The sequence below is a fragment of the Urocampus carinirostris genome, chromosome 2, assembly GCF_059441175.1.
Source record: "Urocampus carinirostris isolate Australia breed hairy pipefish chromosome 2, RoL_Ucar_1.0, whole genome shotgun sequence".
NCBI classification, from domain to species: Eukaryota; Metazoa; Chordata; class Actinopteri; order Syngnathiformes; family Syngnathidae; genus Urocampus; species Urocampus carinirostris.
This window is the reverse complement of record NC_142350.1, coordinates 23,550,071-23,566,942: the sequence shown is the minus strand read 5'-3', so window position 1 is coordinate 23,566,942 and position 16,872 is coordinate 23,550,071. Positions and strand designations below refer to the sequence as shown.

At 39.9% G+C, this 16,872-nt stretch overlaps 1 protein-coding gene across 3 annotated transcripts in view; it reads right to left on the bottom strand.

Moving 5' to 3' along the window:
• Positions 1–285: 285 nt before the first annotated feature.
• hibadha (3-hydroxyisobutyrate dehydrogenase a) overlaps positions 286–16,872 on the bottom strand; it is a 32,486-nt gene continuing 15,899 nt past the window's right edge. For 2 of the 3 annotated variants that reach the window (XM_088327854.1, XM_088327856.1), the window contains exons 5-8: positions 13,420–13,553; positions 13,261–13,337; positions 3,048–3,204; positions 286–1,568 (exon numbers count right to left, since the gene is read on the bottom strand). In XM_088327854.1, coding sequence (XP_088183980.1) covers positions 1,410–1,568; positions 3,048–3,204; positions 13,261–13,337; positions 13,420–13,553 — 527 coding nt within the window. In that variant the 3' untranslated portion in view covers positions 286–1,409. The remainder of the gene's footprint in view (positions 1,569–3,047; positions 3,205–13,260; positions 13,338–13,419; positions 13,554–16,872) is intronic. The other variant, XM_088327855.1, reaches the window with a different exon arrangement.

The window sequence follows — 16,872 nt, the reverse complement described above, 5'->3', positions numbered from 1 at the left end:
GTGATTGTGTCACAAGTTTTAATGCGGGCGCACGCGGCTTATACATGGGTGCGGCTTGTGTAAGTATAAAAGTGGCGAATCACCTAAAAAGTGGTGGGTGCGGCTTATAATCAGGTGCGCTCTGTAGTCCGTTATTTACAGTAATTAGCTTGTGACTAACTTCCACTGTTAACTAGTTTGTGACCATTGATTAATAACCAGCAGCAGCTTCAGGTGTTTCAACAAGTTAAATACAAATGTTTTGGCAATTTTTAAAATAACAGATCGCCCAATAAATACACATAGTAGACAGAAAATATTTTAATCAAGAATTGGAGGTCCAAATGTGAGGGCATTGACAAAATATACACATGCATAAGATTTTTTTTTTACAGACAGCTTACATTTTTTCTTTAAAGAGCACAACAAAATGAAATATACAAATATGTACATTTGTTCAAAACAGCTGTTAATGACAAACTAAGACATTTTCTACAGGTCAAACTGTGTTGAATGAGGAATAAAACTGGTGTTTTAGAGGTAAATTCAAGTAACTTGTGTTATGCCAGAAAAGCCCTGAGCATTGTACAAAAACATCTAAAGGTAAAGTAACACGTTAACAAGTCAAGTGTTTCTCAACTGGTGGGTTGGGACCCAAAAGGGGTCGCGGGCTTGTTTTCAGTGTGTCGCGGGCCTTATAACGCTGAGTTGCGGGCCTTATAACGAGAAGAATAAAAGGAGGGTGACGTGTGCAAGGGATGCCCTCCTTAACAGCAATAATGCCCAGCTCGATCTCTTTTATTTGTTCAGTGAATCAATTTGTTTGAGAGGGACCATATCTCATTTTGTTGGGATCTTGTTGGGCTTTTTCCCTTCCCAAGAAAGTGAGTATAAGGGGAGGGGAAAAAAGGAAAAAAGTGACAACAATCGAGTAGAAGAAAACGATTGCGAAATACAAAAAGTGTATGGGAGTGTCTGCAGGTACACTAAATGGTTTAAAAGTGTTATATTTTGAACTTTCCAAGCATTCTACCAATCTTTATCAACTACATAATAGAATGATGGTCGATGTTTAGGTACACGTTTCTTTAATAATTTAAATTTATTTGAGTATGCAGCTACTTTAAAGCAGCTTTAGGGAGTTGTTTGTATGCAATGCGGGCTTACATGTGTACTTGAAGTCATTTTCACATGGTTTTTTTTTTTTGTTGAAAAAAAAAGTCTACTATTTCTGCTTTAAACTCCACAATCGTTTCCTTGGATGAATTTGAGAAGATAATTTTTTTTCTTGATTATGGTCGCAGCTTGTCATTAGGGTAGGTCCTGAAGAAAAAACAGTTGAGAACCAGTGTATTAAATGAACAGTAATGTCACATCTCCTGAGTATTAACAAGGGGTGTTGAGGCAGAGCTTTAGCTTGCCTCTTTGGCTCACTGCCCTTCCTCCTCTCGCAGGAACTGGAAGACAGATGAAAAATCCTTGTTGGCGTAGCCACGGGAGGCCATGACTCTGTAGATCTGGTGAGCTAGGGAACCGAGGGGGATGGGCGTCCTGGTGTTGGTGGCAGTGTTTTGTGCCAAGCCGAGATCCTGGATGGAGTAGAAGGTGTGGTTTTTTTTGTCTTGCATCAATTCCGTTACCGAAATATATTATCCGACACGTTGTGGATGTGGCCGAGTGACAATTGGACCGCTAAGGCCCACAGTGGAGCATATGGACCATCAAACAGAGAAAGCCAGCAGCGTGTTAAAGCCTTAAAAGTGTCAGCTGGTGGGCTCATGCATGTGGAAGGACAAAAAAACGGTGCACGAGCACAATAATATATATATATATATATATAAGAAAAAGTAAAACGGTAATAAAACGCAATGTAACACAGTCAACTGCACGTGAAGCAGAATAGAGAGCACCAAAGGGTGTAACAAGTAGCCCAAATAATTTCATTCCCTACATCAGGGGTGTCAAATTCATTTTAGCTCGGGGATCACATGGAAGAAAACATTCTCACGGGAGCTGGACTAGTAGATCAGAGAGAAAGAGAGGAAGCTGGAGAAAAAGAGAGAGAGAGACAGAGAAAAAGAAAAGAGAAGGAGAGAGGGCAAAGAGAGAGGAGAGAAAGAGTGAAGGACAGAAAGAGAAAAAAAAGAGGGACAGAGAAAGAAGAATGAGAGTTTAAGAGAGAGAAAACAGGCAGAAAGACAAAGGGAGAAAAACAGAAAAAGGTAAGAGAAAGAGAGAAAACAAGAAGAATTAGAACGAGAGAGATAATTATAAACAGAGAGAAGAGAAAAAGGAAAGAAAGAGAAGAGGAAGTGAGAGAGAGAGATTTAATGAGAGAAGAGGAGAGAGCGAAACACAGAGAAAAGTTAAAAAGAGAAAAACAAGGAGAAAGACAAAAAGCAAAAGAGACAGAGAAAGAAAGAAAAAGTAAAAGAGAAGAGAATGAGAGAATGAAAATAGAGAGAAAGAGAATAAAAGAGTGAGAACAAGAGAGAAGATAAAGAGAAGAGGAACAGAGAAGAGTGAGAAGCAGAGAAAAAGTGTGAGAGGTGGGTAAGAGAGAGGGAAAGAAAGAGGACAAAAGGAGAAAGAGAGACAGAAAGAGATTTGAGAGAAGAGAGAGAAAGCGAGAGAAGTAGAGAGAGAGAAAGAGAGAGCGAGTGAGAGAGAGTTAGATTTCATATTTATTATAGAAAGGAGCTAAAGCTCCTCTCGGCTTTTGCAAAGACACCCAGGTGTTATTTTTTACAATATTGTATTTCTTGTATTGCCTTAAAAACAGCACGTCTGGGACTTTCATTTGGAGTCAAACAACTTTAGGATGGTTGGTTTCCTAAAATGTTTTCTGGTTGATTAATGGTAAACAGCGAATATGGTGTTGTGAATGGTGCTTAGCTTTGGCAACATCAATGGGACCAATTTAAAACAGCAAGTTGGCTCATTTTTCTCCAGTGCTTTGCTCAGCATCGTCTCATGTGAGTTTGACACAAGTGCCCTACATAATGTACGATTGAGTGAAAAATGTAAAACCAAAAATGAAGACTTACTGTTACTTGTTGTTTATTTACCTTGGCCATGAGCATGGTTCCAAAACCTCCCTGGTAGTTGTTTGCAGAAGGGACTCCCTCCATGACACCAGGGACTGGGTTGTATGTATCACTGGCCCAGCAGCGACCTGACGACATGTTAAGGATTTGTGCCAGAAGCTTGGGGTCTAAGCCCAGTCTAGAACCAGGACACAAAAAGTCAATGTTTACTTTGAAAGTGGAAACAGTAAATTTCCGGATTACAAGCGGTTATTCGTTTTCAGCGTTTAAACACTGCTGCTTACAATACAATGTGGCAAGGCGGATAGTCTCGAGGGTGTCGGCAGCGACTAAGGGGGCATGCCAGGTCTCTCCGACAGTTCAATTAAAACAAAGCGTCACGGTTTCTGCTAAGTGCTTTGAATATCAAAGTAAAGAAATTCAATAAAGCGGAGGTAAATGGTGTGAATAACTATGACCTCCTACAGTAGCCAAATGCCTCGTTATCGAATTAGTGACACACATGAATTGATGAACAAGATTCCCACTGTCCAAGTTGGAATAAGATCACAATCTTGGCAGAATTAGTGGGGATATGTCTAACACATTGCGACACGATTAAGACACACATTTTCAGACAATTACACCACCCTGATAAGAAACCGACATGCGGGCAAGGAAAAATTAAAAAACCTCAGCATAAGGAAAATAAAAAACCTTTAGAAGGGACCACACAAGTGGTAATCCCCATTCAATATTAATTAAATTGGCGTAAATAAATACAAACGGATGAAACAAAAACATCCTCAAAACAAAACACAATGCACTGTACTGACTAAAATTATGAAGCACGTACAATCGCAATAGCTTGTACATATGCTAAGCCACGCAACTGATCTTAAGCTCTCCCATCCCATCAGGGCGGGAGGTAGTTAAATGTCGAAGGACTGAACCCCTAATACCCCCGATAGGCAGGTAGGTGCCGTGCATGCCTCAGTGTGAGTGTGAATGGGTAAGTGTGAAGCACATCGTAAAGTGCTTTGGGAGGTCTTCTGTGACTTGAAAAGCGGACCATTTACCAGCCCTAGCACACATGACATTGATGTGAGACCAAGTACCTATACAACTTCTGCCTCACATGCAAAGCCACAAAGATTGCAGAGCCAAAACCAGCAGACTCAAGGATAGCTTATTCCATCAGTCCCTGACTCTGAACTCTCTCCCAGCCTTACGCACTTCCACCTCTGCCTTCTGCCAAACCAATGCAAAACTGCTTTATTCAGCTATTTGCACATTTTTTATTCAAAACCTTAAACATTTTTATATTTTCATATGCATACTTTATGTCTATTGTGTCTTATTTATTGCATGTGGGGGAAGAGGAAGTAATTTCATCCGTGTGTCTGTTGTGCATATCGCGTATTTGACAATAAAATTGAAAGTTGAAGTTAAGGTATTGCTGCTGCTACTACATAAAATGTTTTTAAATGACTTTTTCTTTTTGTTGTTGTGAAAAGTTCTTGCACTTCTTTTCATTGCACTATTGTTATGATGCACTATTCTTTTTCATTGCTCACTGTTTTTATAACTTTGGCCAGTCTCAAATGTATCTGTCAGTATGTTCTTTTTTTACTATTTAAAGTTTTTATTACATGTTTACACTGGAGTGCTATGTCTAATCTCTCATGCAATGCTTTATAACGTTGATATGAATGATAACAAAGACAATTAAATTCAAAAAATCCGTTTCTGTGCTTGAATTGTTGTGTCAATAATTGCATGAGAGTAAGACAACATAAAAAGCAATTTGTGGCAGTTTTGTTCATTCATTCATTTTTATGTCATGCAAGGAAGCATCCTTAAGGTACGGATAGAAAAAAAAAACGTTGCAGATTGTGACCCCTGCTGAACCTTGCATCATACCTCAGCGTTAATGTCTGAAGGCTTTGTAACGCCGCCTAATGCAGTATTGATGTTTAGTGCCACGTCTATCCTTCATCATCTCCCTTTCGTAGAAAAAAGGCAGAGGAGCAGGAGGTGAAGTGGTTTAAGCAGCGCGGGGGAGTCATAAAGCTCACTTGTCACTGAACATTTTTTGTTTCAACCCCTGGCTTCAGTAAAAGCGCCGGCATAGTAGTGCAGACGGTTGCCACATCGAGTTAGTTAAATCAGCTTTGCTTTCAGTATTCCTGTTAAACCCTCACAACTCTTTCCAGCTTTTCATCATCTGCTGACTAATAACTCCTTAAATTACAGTGTAATTGTACAATGACATCCATTAGACGACGGGATCAGCTATTCATCCGATGTGAAGTGGGGATCGCAAAGTTAAATTGTCTTACAGTGGGGGATACAAACTTATGGTAATGCATAGCTAACACGTTCTGGACCTCAGTACCCCAGGAAAATATTAAAATAACTACATTGTATATAGTGATTTAAGATCTAGTATTAGTATTTTCACATGCTGCTGGCGGTGAATGCCGAGATCTTAAGAAAGATACGACGCTTTATACCGAAATACAACAGCGACCAGATGATGACGGTGCTGTATATGAGTCAGATCAGGAAGCTTCTCTTGCTACTGGTAACCATGGAAACATGTACGATCTGTTTTTATAAGGGGGAGTAAACCCCTACCCAAAACAATGGCCTGTGGAGGGATGGGCGCCACCAGTCTGTACTTGCCCAAGACACACCACAGGAAGTGGTTCCATGACACCCCTGGTGATTTCTTGGTAATCACAAATTTAGTTTTCATGGTCATCATGCAATTGCTTATCCTATTCAGTGCAAGCCTTAGGACTCACAGCAAATAAATACAGTACAGAAATTACAGTACTGTATTGCCGACTTGCAAAGCATTACGAAGCACACAAGATTATGAATTAAATGGCAAAACAGAGAGGCATCGAGGGAGGTAGTTCAGCGAATTGTATATTCATAATGTTGTGATGCAAACCAATAGCAGACTGGCATTTTGGCATTTTCAATGACGCCGACCAAACCAGTCATCTTAAAAACGTAACTCGTCATCTGCATTGTTAAGTCTGAATTGTATACGTTTTGGTCATGGTTTGGCGCCTGCAGCCCCTCTCCTTCTCCAAAGTTGGCAGTGCTACCCCATTTTCCAGTCTCCCTAACGTTGTCTCTCTACCCCAATTAGCCACTTGTACCATAGGTACTCCGGGATCCCACCCCACGCTGCGGAATCGTTTTAATTTTTCTCCACGCACTTTTCAGTTCCCCCCTTGTTCCAAGTTCACCCACTCCACAACCTGCTACTCCAACCACTTTTCTTAAAGGTACTCCAAAATCTCCCATTGATGATTTCAAGCTTCTACTCCCAGACCTCTTTCTTCAGTCCCCTCTTTGTACAAGGATCCTCCAATCCAGCCATCTTTTTAAAAGTACTACTAAATCTCCCTTTTAAAATTTGCATCATCCAAGACTCCCTCTCAAGTTTCGCTCCTCAGCAATTCTGGTCCCCCAACCCCCTTCTTCCTATTAAAATAATTTTGTTATCATTAAATAAATGCCACCCCCTGTTGAAAGTTTATCACATCCCTTGTATTCCGCCTACCTGTTGTTCTGCATTTGGGTCCGTCCGACACCTTGTGAGAGTTTTTTGATCATGCTAAAATGTTGGGTTGTTAATAAATAAGGCAGGGTTGCCATATCCCAGGGGTCTATAGCCCTCGTTGGCTATGAACAAGTTGAAGATTACATTGGTTTTCCAAAGCAAAATCTCTGATGGCTTTTTCATCTAGGCTTTTCCTTCCGACTATGCTGACACGTCCCCCTTTTTGAAGACTCAAGGAGACATATGCTCGACACCAGTGGCGGCCCCTCCCTGCGTTCCGGGTCAGCGGCTAAAAAAGGGTACGGGCCGAGCACGCAATAAAGCGCGTCCGAGCGCTCCGATCGTTTGTTACGCCGGGCTGTTGTCTCCCGTTAACAATAAATCAATGATTTTCCAACCCCCCCTACCGTTGCACGCATTACCGCTCAAACGGTTGTTAGCAGGCACAGCGGAGATGTTCTTCACACCGCGTGGCAAAAGCGACATGTCACGCTTTAACAAGATTGTCATGGACACAAACGAACTGAAGCAATTACAGTGTCGTGAAAAGTATTTACCCCCAACCTGAATTCTGTTTTTTGCATAATCACTCTCAAGGTTTCACATCATCAAAGCAATTTTAAAGTCACACAGAAACAACCCAAGGAAATACAAAATGAATTTTAAAAATGTTGATTTAATTTATTAGGGAAAAAAAATCTCAACCTATCTTGCTCTATGTCAAAAAGTAGCCCTATCGTTAAATCCCAAAGTAACTGTGGCTAACCACAGTTTTGGGAGAACCGAGTTCAATTCCACAGGCCACACCCCAAAAATTGAATGCCACCACCTGAGTTGAATAAAGAAATCACTTACATTGAATCTGCAGAGCGAAGTAGGCTACAAAATCTCAAGAACACAAATGACATGCCACCATCCAAAGAAATTCCAGAAGGAAAGATAAAAAAGTGATTGAAATCTATCAGTCCGGAAAAGGTCACAGAGCCATTTGTCAGAGCCATTGTCAGAGCCATTATCAACAAATGAAGAAAATTGGGAACAGTGGAAAACCTTCCCAGGAGTGTTCGACAGCATAAGATGGCTGCAAGAGTGTGACGACAGATCATCCAGGAATTTAGAGAAAAACCTTGAAAAACATCCCAAAAACTGCAGGCCTCGCTGGCCTCAGTTAAGGACAGTATTAATGACTACACTATAAGAGCGGTACTGGCCAAAAATGGCATCCATGGGAAAGTTCCCATGCAACCGGTTCTGTAACAAAAGAACATAAAGAGTCGTCTTACATATAAAATAAAGCATCGTGATTATCGTCAAAACTGTCGAAAAACATTCTGTGGACTGATGAGTCAAAAATTGAAGATGTGCAGCCCGTAAAAATGTCACAACGTTTGACAAAAAGAACATGATGCCACGGTAAAGCATGGTGGTGGCAGTCTGATGGTCTGGGGCTGATTTGCTGCTTCAGGACCAGGACAACTTTCTGTGGTTGACTGAATTATAAATTCTGATGTTCACCAGAAGATCCTGAAGGAGAACGTAGAGCCATCAGTTTATGCCTTCAAACTGAAGCGCTCTTGTATCCTTCACCAGGACAAAGATTCGAAGCACATTAGCAAATACCTTGAAAAAAACAAAAGGAAGGGCCAAGTCAAAGTACGGATTTAGATCCAATTGAAATGTTGTGGAGTCACGGGCAGTTCATGCGAGAAAACCCTCCAATATGGCAGATTTGAAACAATTTTACCAATTAACGTAAACATTTGATTTCTGTTATTGCTGCCAAAGGTGGCCCAACCTGTTATTAGGTTAGGTTTTTCACATAGGACCAGATAGGTTTTGATTTTTTTTGGTGTCTCAATAAATTGAATCAATATTTCAAAACTGCATTCTGTATTCCCTTGAGTTGTTTCTGCGCGATATTAAAATTGGTTTGCTGATCGGTGATAAATATGCATCAAACACAGAAATCAGGAAGGAGGCAAATACTTTTTCACACACTGGATACGCTGGCAGTTTGTTTGTAACACTGTCAATATTATGCACTGCGATTTGCGTCTCATCCAAAGTCTAAACTGCTGTTTGTTATTACGCTAAAGAGCTAATTAGCGTGAGCGTCGGCTTTAACGGCTTCATTTATAGGAGGCAACAAGCACATTTATAAGAGCTAATCAATTGAACGCAGGAGGCAAGGAAATGAAGATTTAATTCCTGGTTGCTAAAAATGGCAGCCTGTTGTGATGACCTTTTTAAAAGAACGGCATGGGAATAAGATACGTGCATGTGCCATTCTCCTTTTTCATGTTCATGTACATGAGGGAGAGGAAAATGAGGTGCTGGGAAGGGGGGGGGCACATTTTTCATCGCTAGGACTGAGGGTGCATGTAAGCTAAAAAGTTGATTAGAAATATGGACGCGAGTTAAAAATAGATCATATCTATTATTACCAGAATACTGTATTAAACTACGTTATTAGGTCAAAAAGAAAATATTTTTGTTAGCAAGGAGGGTACATTTAAAAGTCAGTTATAATTTACACATAAGAAAATAAGAGAAAAATGTACTTCATTTCTCTTTCTCTTGTGGACCCAGTGTGCCAAAACTAGCATAATAATAGCTACCATAGCTAGCGCAATGTTCTTCAAAACAAAACAAAAGTATCACCATCATCTGTAGCCAAAAGTAGCACAGTATTTTTTTCATGCCGATAAACTACTTCAATGTACAAAAAAAAATTGGTAATCAGTTATCATCTGAATGTTATTTTTCCACGCTAAGAACTAATTTCTTGTTCTTTTTAAAAGTAAGTAATTAAGTTTTTCTATGAATTTAAATATAGCATTGTCATTTTTCCACACTAGATATTAGTATTGTCATCCTCTGCACGGAAAGCTAGTGTTCTCTTCAATTTCGTGGAAAGTTCGCAATGGCTTTTTGAGCGGGGAAATTTAAATTTTTTCTTTAGGCACGGAAACCTCATTTTCAACACGCAAACTTTGCGTTGTGTTCTTCTAAGCAGAAAGCGATCATCACTTTCTTCAATGACAAAAGTTTGCATTGTTTTCCAAAGTGTGATAAACTAGCATCGACTGGGTAATATTAGCATCGTATTCTTCTAAACAAATAAACATGACTTGACTTCTGCGTCAAAAACTAGCTTAGCCTTCTTTTATGGGAAAAATTTGCACCAGGTTTCTCTGCATCAACAGCTAGTGTCATCTTCTTTCATGGGACTAATTAGAATCGTGGTCTCCTGCGTCCAAAATTAGCGTTGTCTTCTATTACAAAAGGAATTAGCACCTTGTCCTTCTGCATGTAAAGCTAACATCGTCATCATCAGCGACCTAAATTGGCGTAGCATTTTTTCAAGCAAAAAGCTAGCGTGGCCGTCTTTTATGGCAAAAAGCAGCATCATGTTCTTAAGCATGGAAATCTAGCGTTGTTTTTCATGTCAAAAATACCATTGAGTTGTCCTGCACTGAACTAACATTGCCATCTTCTGCACCCAAAATTAGCTTTGTATTCCTATAAGCGGAGAGCTACCATCACCTCCCTTAATAGCAAAAATTATCATAGTGTTCTTTTGTGTGGAAAACTAGCGTAGTCCTTTTTTACTCAACAAATTAGCATTGTGTTCTTCTGTGTCAAAATCTAGTGTGATCTTTTGAAACGGGAAACATTAGCCCCGTGTTCTTCTGTGCGGGAAGCTAACGTCATCTTCAGTGACCAAAATTAGCATTGCATTCTTTCAAGCCCAAAAATTAGCATCATGTTCTTTATCATGGGAATGTAGCGTTGTCTTCTATGGCAAAACATATCATTGTTCTTTCCTGCTTTGAAAACTAGCGTTGTCTTATTTTACGGCAAAATAAAGCATTGTATTCATCTGTGCCAAAAGGTAGTGTTATTTTTTCAATAATTCACTTCATTAGCATGAATTAAACCACAAACAAGAGGATTCATATGACCTTTTTTCTTTTTCGGACCTAGCTCTGCATTTTTTGTTTTGAGTGAGACTCGTACTCTGAAGCAACCTATAGAGTAGAGAAGAGAATAAGTTTGTGTCTTTTAGATTTGTTTTTTTCCCTCAGGATTGTTCATTTTTAAAAAAAAAAAGTTGCGTCCCTGAAATACGTCATTAAAAAAATCCCAATTTTGCCCCCACTCCCTTTCCTCTGCACTCCCTCCCCCACCCCATCTTACCCTCAATGCTTGACTGGCTGCAAAAATTACAGCCGGCACAAATGAGGCAAAGCACAGTAGAAGGGATTAAAAGAAGGTAAGACAAATAGGGACGAGGAATAAGGCGCAGGGCATAAAAAGACAGCTTGTGTGTGTGTTTATAATTGTCATGCGTGGCGATTCCTCGCACTCCATGAACGTCACGCTCCGGTGGAGACGGGGAGAGTCTCCATCTGAGATCAACAAATTGGCATCATGAAAGAAACTGTGTGTCTGTGTACTATATAAGTGGACAGGTAAGAATACACGCTTGTTTGGGGAAATGCCGACTTTATTAGCCAAGTCGTGCAAGATACCGTTTTTATTATGTCGTGTGTGTGTTTTAAAGAGGAATTATTTTTTTGTAAAATCGAAGTGCGTTTGTTCTTAGGTCTTAAAATTGACCCGAAAACATCTCCTGATGGTTTATCCTCCTTGCACGCGGCTCTAATGTGCAAAGTCATTTGGTAAAAGTCACAAGCTTGAGTGTGTCAGCATATAAATAGGAACGCATGTGCACGTGTTTGTGTAAATCTGCGGTGTTCCTTTTAATGCGGTCATATTTCAGTGGCCGGGCGTGAGGATTTATGCGCGATGGCTCATGCCAATTTTGCTCTTCTGTCTCAGCGATGATAAATCAGTCAAACTGGCCCCATGCATTGAGTTTGGCGTACAAAGACTCAGAATGGAGGAAGTCGCCTAGCACGGGCGATGTATATTATTTAGAGCAGGGGTGTCCAAACTTTTTAGGTAGCGGGCCAGATATGGTAAACTGAAAATGTGAGATGGCCGACAATTCAGCCTGCCATTCTTTGAACATTCTTTGAAAACTTCACCTTCTGTGAAAGGTTTGCAGTGCCTGGCAATCAGCGTCATGATTCCGTAGCTGGCCTTTGTAGTATTTTCATTTGACCTGCAAGGTCTCGTGAAAAAACGCTGTTGTACCGTTAAAACGGCTTCCAGTTGACCGTTTCAAGTTAGCTTTTTGTAGTCAACATGTTGTGTCTAGAAGTGCCTCTTGATTTTATATTCTTAAAAACAGCCACAGTCTCTTGGCAAGTAAGGCAGACGCAATTGTTTTCGGATTTCGGTAAACAAATACCTTAATTTCCTCACAGTCATCTTTCCTTTTTTTATTTACAGCCGCCATATCGTAAATGGGGTCGGCTAAAATTCTCACAGAGCGCTAGGGGCAAGGTGGTTCAAAGGGCCACTACCATTTGGCGATTTTTTTTTTAATACAATTTTATTTTAAATACGGTCATTACTGGTATGCCACATATTGATAATCCTAAAACAGAGGTCGCAAAGCCAGTAAAAATTGGATCACGGCGTACCTGGCCCCAGGGCTGGAATTTAGACATGCACCAACTAGGGAGTTGCTATGACGGTTATAGACGTCAATGAACGAGTTAAGGCCTAAAACGAGCTCAGTTTGGCTCTGGGGCCAGATCCAGACTTTCTGATCTGAGGTGGGCCGGATCAGTATACGGATGTCAGCCTAAAATTCGTAGCTTACCATAGTTCACCCTACTTTGGTGGCCTATCCTACAAATTATCGTCATTAACAGTGGGGAAAATGATTTTCATGTTTGACAACTGGTTTATTTTAATAGTTGAGTAAACAGTTATAAACTTGAACCAAATCCCCTCGCTAAACAAATTCAACACTGCCCTATAGTAGCTGGAGAGGGCATTTTGTTTGCATTAATAAAACAAAACAAAACTAAAAAAAAATCAGACTAGAGACTTATGTATCCAGCCTGCAAGCCGTATATTTGACATTCTTGGTCTATAAGATCTATCATTGTGATGACTCGCTTATATGTTGTCTGATTTAAGCCGTGTCAACTGACAGGATCTTGGAGCGCTCAATCAGCAGATGCAACTCAAAGCTGGTGAACACGCCCCCTCATTCATCTCGGGGGCCACACTGACCCTTTCGTAAAGTCAACGTTTCCAAATGTGGACGCAAGCGGTAAAAACTTCCTAAAACATGGGGTTATCAACCTTTTGGTAGCAGAGAGCTACTTTTTTGTTACCGATTTGCACCAAGTTTGATATGCATTCGTCAAATAACATCATGTTATTGTTAAGTTTTATATATATATATATATATATATATATATACATATAATGCACTTCCAGACGAAACATGCAGACAAAAAAACACTAACTGGAAAAGAACGCTGTGAAAGGGTGAAGCAACTGGAGGCTGCTTTTTCACGAGATCCCAGAGTCTCGTAGCTGCAAAGGCAAGCTACGAGGCTGAACTATGATCGCCAGGCATCGCAAACTTTTGACGGAAGGTGAATTTATTAGAACGTTCAAAGAATGCCAGGCTGAATAGTCAACCCTCACACATTTTACCAAATCTGGCCCGCTTTAGAGACACCTACTAGGCGAGTCCCACCCCTGTCCTAAAATGTAATTGGAAGGTCAGACTTAGCTTACCTGATGCCAAGGTTCATGGTCTCCGCGGTCCCGATCATCCCGATGGCCAGCAGCATGTTGTTGCAGATTTTTGCAGCCTGAAATGGATTACAAACTTAATCTGATCTGTATAAGACTCACCACCTCAATTTAGTTTATATAAGAGAGTAATTCTCTGACCTGTCCTGTGCCGACTTGCCCGCAGTAGACAACGTTGGCACCCATGCAAGTCAGGAGCTCCTGTGCAGCATTATACTCCTCCTTGGCTCCCCCCACCATGAAGGTCAGTTTGGCCAGGCTGGCAGCCCCGACACCTCGAACACACCATTAGATTAGACATTACAATCATAGCAATGGGTTGACTTTGTAGAGATTTAATAGTCTATTTCAATTTTGACGTCTTTAGTTGCGAATGGGATGAGATGTCCTAAAAAATATATACAGTATACTGTATTTTTCAACAATAAAGGTGCACCCAAAAAATCCAAATGGGCAAAAAATTTGAACGTGCATCTTATAACCTGGTGCACCTTTTATACTGAACAAAACTCTGCATAACATTGGAAATGGATTCAAAGTATTGAAGCATAAAAAGTAAGCGTTACCATACAAGGTTTTATGGTATAACACCATATTTGAGCAATGATAGAGCAATAAATGATCAATCGATAAACATTGCTAACGTCAATCACAAAACATTGTATGCAACGGGAATTGAAACCAAGTAGTGGTCGTGTGAGCGCCGATACGTTGCCTCAAGACCACGAGTGGTACAGATGACATACGAAAAGACATTAAAGGTTATCGCATCATCACCTGTTTCTTTTTACTCACGGTGCCTGTTTTCAACAAAATAATAAAAAAATTACCGTTCTGAAAATATCTCAGGAGTACTTAGTCATTGTTATTTTCTGGGTAAAATGATTTTTTTTTTAGTAGTTGACAGTGTCTATTTAACCCTACTTCCAATAATGAACCTGATAATAACATATTAACAAAATGATAAGTTGTTATTTTGGAAATGCATATCAAACACTGATGAGTAAAAAAAAGTAGCACTCGGTTTAAAAAAGGTGAGAGACCCCTGCTCTAAAGCCTTTTCTTCCAGTGGTAAAGTGTCGGTCCTTTCATCGCAACAACTTTGATTCGATTCCCTTTGCATACAATGTTTTGAGATTTGGGTCAGCGACACTTATGGACTGATCAATAATTGCATTAATATAGAAAGCAAGTGTATAAAAGCCTAGCGGTTATACACGAATACACAAAGTATCTCTTACAGTAGTCTTATATTTCATGCGCCTTATAGTACTGTGCACTATCTGTATGAGAAATATGACAAGACTAATTTTGGAGGTGTGCCTTATAATCCGGTGCACCTTATAGTGCAAAAAGTCGGTATGTATCCAAACTAGAGGTCGACAGACTATCAGCATCGATATTTGTTCATTTGACGGATTGGTATCTTTATTTTTATTTATATTTAATCTATTTGAATTTGGATATTTTAAGCTCAGATGCAGCCGAACCTCTATCTCCCTATATAATTAATGCTCACAGTTTTGTGTGAATTCATAACAAATATTCTTTGTTTCGTTTTGAATGATTAAAAAATTCTTATGTCGATTTTTAAGTTTTTATCAGCTCAAACTATTGATAATTAGCCCCCTATACTCCTCTTAATGCTGATAATTGGTATCGGCCCTGAAAAACGCGAATCAATTGATCCTCAATCCAAATACCGTTTAAAACCAGCTTGGACCAAATTCTATGTGTGCGTTTGTGCCACGGCGGGACCGGCGTGTTAAGTAGTGGCGCAGCAGTGGGACAGACGTATCTTTAAAAGCCGATTGTTGCAATCACCCACCGCACGACCCTCGGGGGAGCTCTTTTGTCCCCTTCTTTTTCGCAAACACACATACACGGGAAAACAACGTAGCAGCTGTGCCTGAGGCGGACCCCCTCTCGGGGCTATCAGTGACATGCACGAGGGGTAATTAACTTTACACTTTATCATGTTCAATTAGGCATCCCTCCCGATGCCTGATGGCTTAAGGAGCGTGCCATGTTGTGGGAGGCAAAACACCCCCCTTAGCACAACAGAGATTACTGGTAATCACACACACACACACACACAAAAACGAAAATATTGAGCAGCTATTTTTCCACGTCTGCACTTTTATCTAGCCAAAAAATTAGGAGGGCAAGCAGACCAGAAATTGTTGTACAAGTGTAAATGTGCAACATGTAAATGACCTATTTACAACTTTAAAAGGAACTTTATTATTGATAACATTGATATTTGTTGTAAACTTTTAGAGTAATTTTATAGAAAAAAAAATTGGTGATCAAATCAAAAAACAAAGAAACAAAAACAGATCCAAAGGCAAAAGACACATACATCTAAAAAAAACACAAAGCACCAAAAAAACAAACAAAAAAACCAAAACATTCTTTTCCTTTCGTGTTCTGTTCGGGTAAAACTAACCAGTATTTCAATCCATCCTGCATTATATTCCTTTCACGGTTAAGTTGTGTTAATTTGGATTTACTTAAGTATTTCAACGTTTTGTAGCAGAGAATTTGTTTAGAGTAGTTTTGAAGATCCCAGTACATTTCCTTGTTCTGTTTCTGTACACTATCCGATACCAATTCATTTTCTTGATAATAAATCATTTAATAAAATCTTATTTTGTGTCTATATCATTAAGATCCGCTCCTCTGGCTTATATAGGAACCTGACAAAAATGTTTTGCAGTGTGTTGTCGACGAGTTTCCCTTAGAGTCTTTTTGTTAGGAGGCACACAAAAGCCCTGTCTTACATAAACAAAGTCAGAAAAGGGCAGTGCGACAACTGCCGCTTAATTAGCACAGATCAAGGTTTGTGGATGACTAAAGAAGCAATTATCGATAAAACAGTCGATGTGCCGATCAATACATCTCAGCGAAGAGAACACTGCAGAGAAGCGAGATGGCAAGACACCAAACGAGAATAACGATTGTCCTCGTCTTACCTCCCAACAATCCTTACCTCAAGTTAACTAATCACCCTAATAAGCTCTTATGATATGTAAAGGATTTCCAAAAGCAATGCTCAAGTACGAATGATGGAAGATCTATGAGTTAGGGAAAAAAAACACATCATTATAATAATGTGCATGCTTGTATGTGTGTTAGTGTATCGGTGACTAAGTTAAATGTGCATACGCTAAAGTTCAGCTGCTGTCATGTATGTAATATAATTTTCCTTACACAGCGTCCACATTATGCACATATGCATCAGTTGTGCACGGGGACGTCCTGTGCTCGGGCCGGTTCTGTCAGAGACGGATTAAAGGGGAATCCTAATGAGGCTCCCTGAGCGCTTACTTCACCGGCTCATCCATCCCAGCGGGAGTGACAGTCCTGGATCGTTAGCACTGCACAACTACGCGGTGCCCCCTAGAGGGAGTCTACATGTGCATTAAAATTGAATTGTCTTTATTGTCATTGATAGAGATGTTGTGAAACATAGTATGCAACGAGATTGGACATGGCACTTCAGGGTAAATATGTACTGTATTTTCCGGATTATAAATCGCAGCAGCCAAAAAAATGCGTATTTAAGAAGTTAAAAAAAATAAAATAAAAATG